We start from the raw sequence: 1,606 nt of genomic DNA, 5'->3' as shown, positions 1-1,606 counted from the left end.
TTATATAGGGACAGTGATAATACAAATGAAATGTAAATGATGATTAATGATAATGTGGGTTATTATTTTTTAACAGAAGGAGCACCCAAGGTCCAGAGGATCTAAGATATAGAAATGACAGAAAGGCAGCACAGTGAAAGAACCTCTCAATGATTGGAAGATCTGCGTAGAGTTAGGGAATTTCCCATTCTCATAAACACTAAGCAGAAAATACAAGAGCAGTCCCCGGGGAGCTGGGAAAGGATGATTGCTTAGGGATGCAGGCAAGCAGTGCTCCTCAAACGTGTGTGTGAGAATTCTCAGAAGGACTTCTTAAAGCACAGCGTGCTGGCTTCACACCCAGAGTATTAGATTCAGTAGGTCAGATGAGCCTAAAAATGTGCATTTCTAACATTTCCAGATGTTGCTGATGGTGCTGGCCAGGAACCACAATTTAAGAACTGCTGGACTTAGAGACAATTTTTCTAGGTAGCAACAGTAACCACAATCTGTCATCCAAGAAAGCCAATCCTTAGCCAAAAATGAACGACTTCATGAATTCCCTGGGTTTGGATTAAGGATATATTTTTTTTGTCACTCTGGGGAATATTTATTTAGAGTAAATTTTGTATTGCTTTTTTCCTCCTTGTTGGTAAGCCCAACAGACTCATGGAAAGAGGAAACCAAACAGGAGTCAGAAACTTTCTCCTCCTGGGATTCACAGAGGGCCCAGACCTGCAACCTCTCCTCTTTGGGCTGTTTCTATCCATGTACGTGATCACATTCACTGGGAACCTGCCCATCATCCTGGCCATTGTCTCAGACTCCCACCTCCACACCCCCATGTACTTCTTCCTCTCCAACCTGTCCTTTGCTGACATCTGTTTCACCTCCACCACCATCCCAAAGATGCTGCTAACCCTCCAGACACAGAGCAAAGTTATCCCCTATGCAGGCTGTCTCAGCCAGGTATTTTTTTTCATTGTGTTTGGATGCCTAGACAATTTACTCCTGACTTGATGGCCTATGACTGCTTCGTGGCCATCTGTCATCCCCTGCACTACACGGTCATCGTGAACCCCCAGCTCTGTGGGCTGCTGGCTCTGGGGTCCTGGTGCATCAGTGTCATGGGATCCCTGCTCAAGACCTTGACCCTTTTGAGGCTTTCTGCAGAAGCATGAATATCGCACACTTTTTCTGTGATTTTCCTGAAGTCCTGAAGCTCGCCTGTATGAGCACGCCCACCAATAACATAAAGGTGTATTTTGTGACTATTGTCCTAGGTGTTTTTCCTCTCTCTGGGATCCTCTTTTCTTATTCGCAGATTTTCTCTTCCATCCTGAGAATTTCGTCAGCCGGGGGCAAGTACAAAGCCTTTTCCACCTGTGGGTCTCACCTCTGGGTGGTTTCCTTGTTCTAGGGCACAGGCCTTGGGGTCTACCTTAGTTCTATAGCCACTTCATGCTCTAGGATAAGTCTGGTGGCTTCGGTGATGTACACCATGGTCACCCCCATGCTGAACCCCTTCATCTACAGTCTGAGGAACAGGGACATGAAGGGAGCTCTGGTGAGACTCCTCAGCAGGGCACCATCTCTCAATGATGGGGCCTTTATAGGACTCTCATAA

General features: G+C 46.1%; 1 protein-coding gene across 1 annotated transcript; it reads left to right on the top strand.

Annotated features, from left to right (window-relative positions):
• Positions 1-747: 747 nt before the first annotated feature.
• Positions 748-1,606, top strand: LOC133090645 (olfactory receptor 7C2). The gene is given in 3 exon segments (XM_061189027.1): positions 748-985; positions 988-1,137; positions 1,140-1,606. Coding segments are annotated over 3 exon segments (855 nt in total).

This window comes from Eubalaena glacialis, chromosome 4 (genome assembly GCF_028564815.1).
Source record: "Eubalaena glacialis isolate mEubGla1 chromosome 4, mEubGla1.1.hap2.+ XY, whole genome shotgun sequence".
Classification (NCBI taxonomy): Eukaryota; Metazoa; Chordata; class Mammalia; order Artiodactyla; family Balaenidae; genus Eubalaena; species Eubalaena glacialis.
The sequence above is the reverse complement of the archived record's forward strand: the minus strand, read 5'-3'. Positions and strand labels throughout refer to the sequence as shown.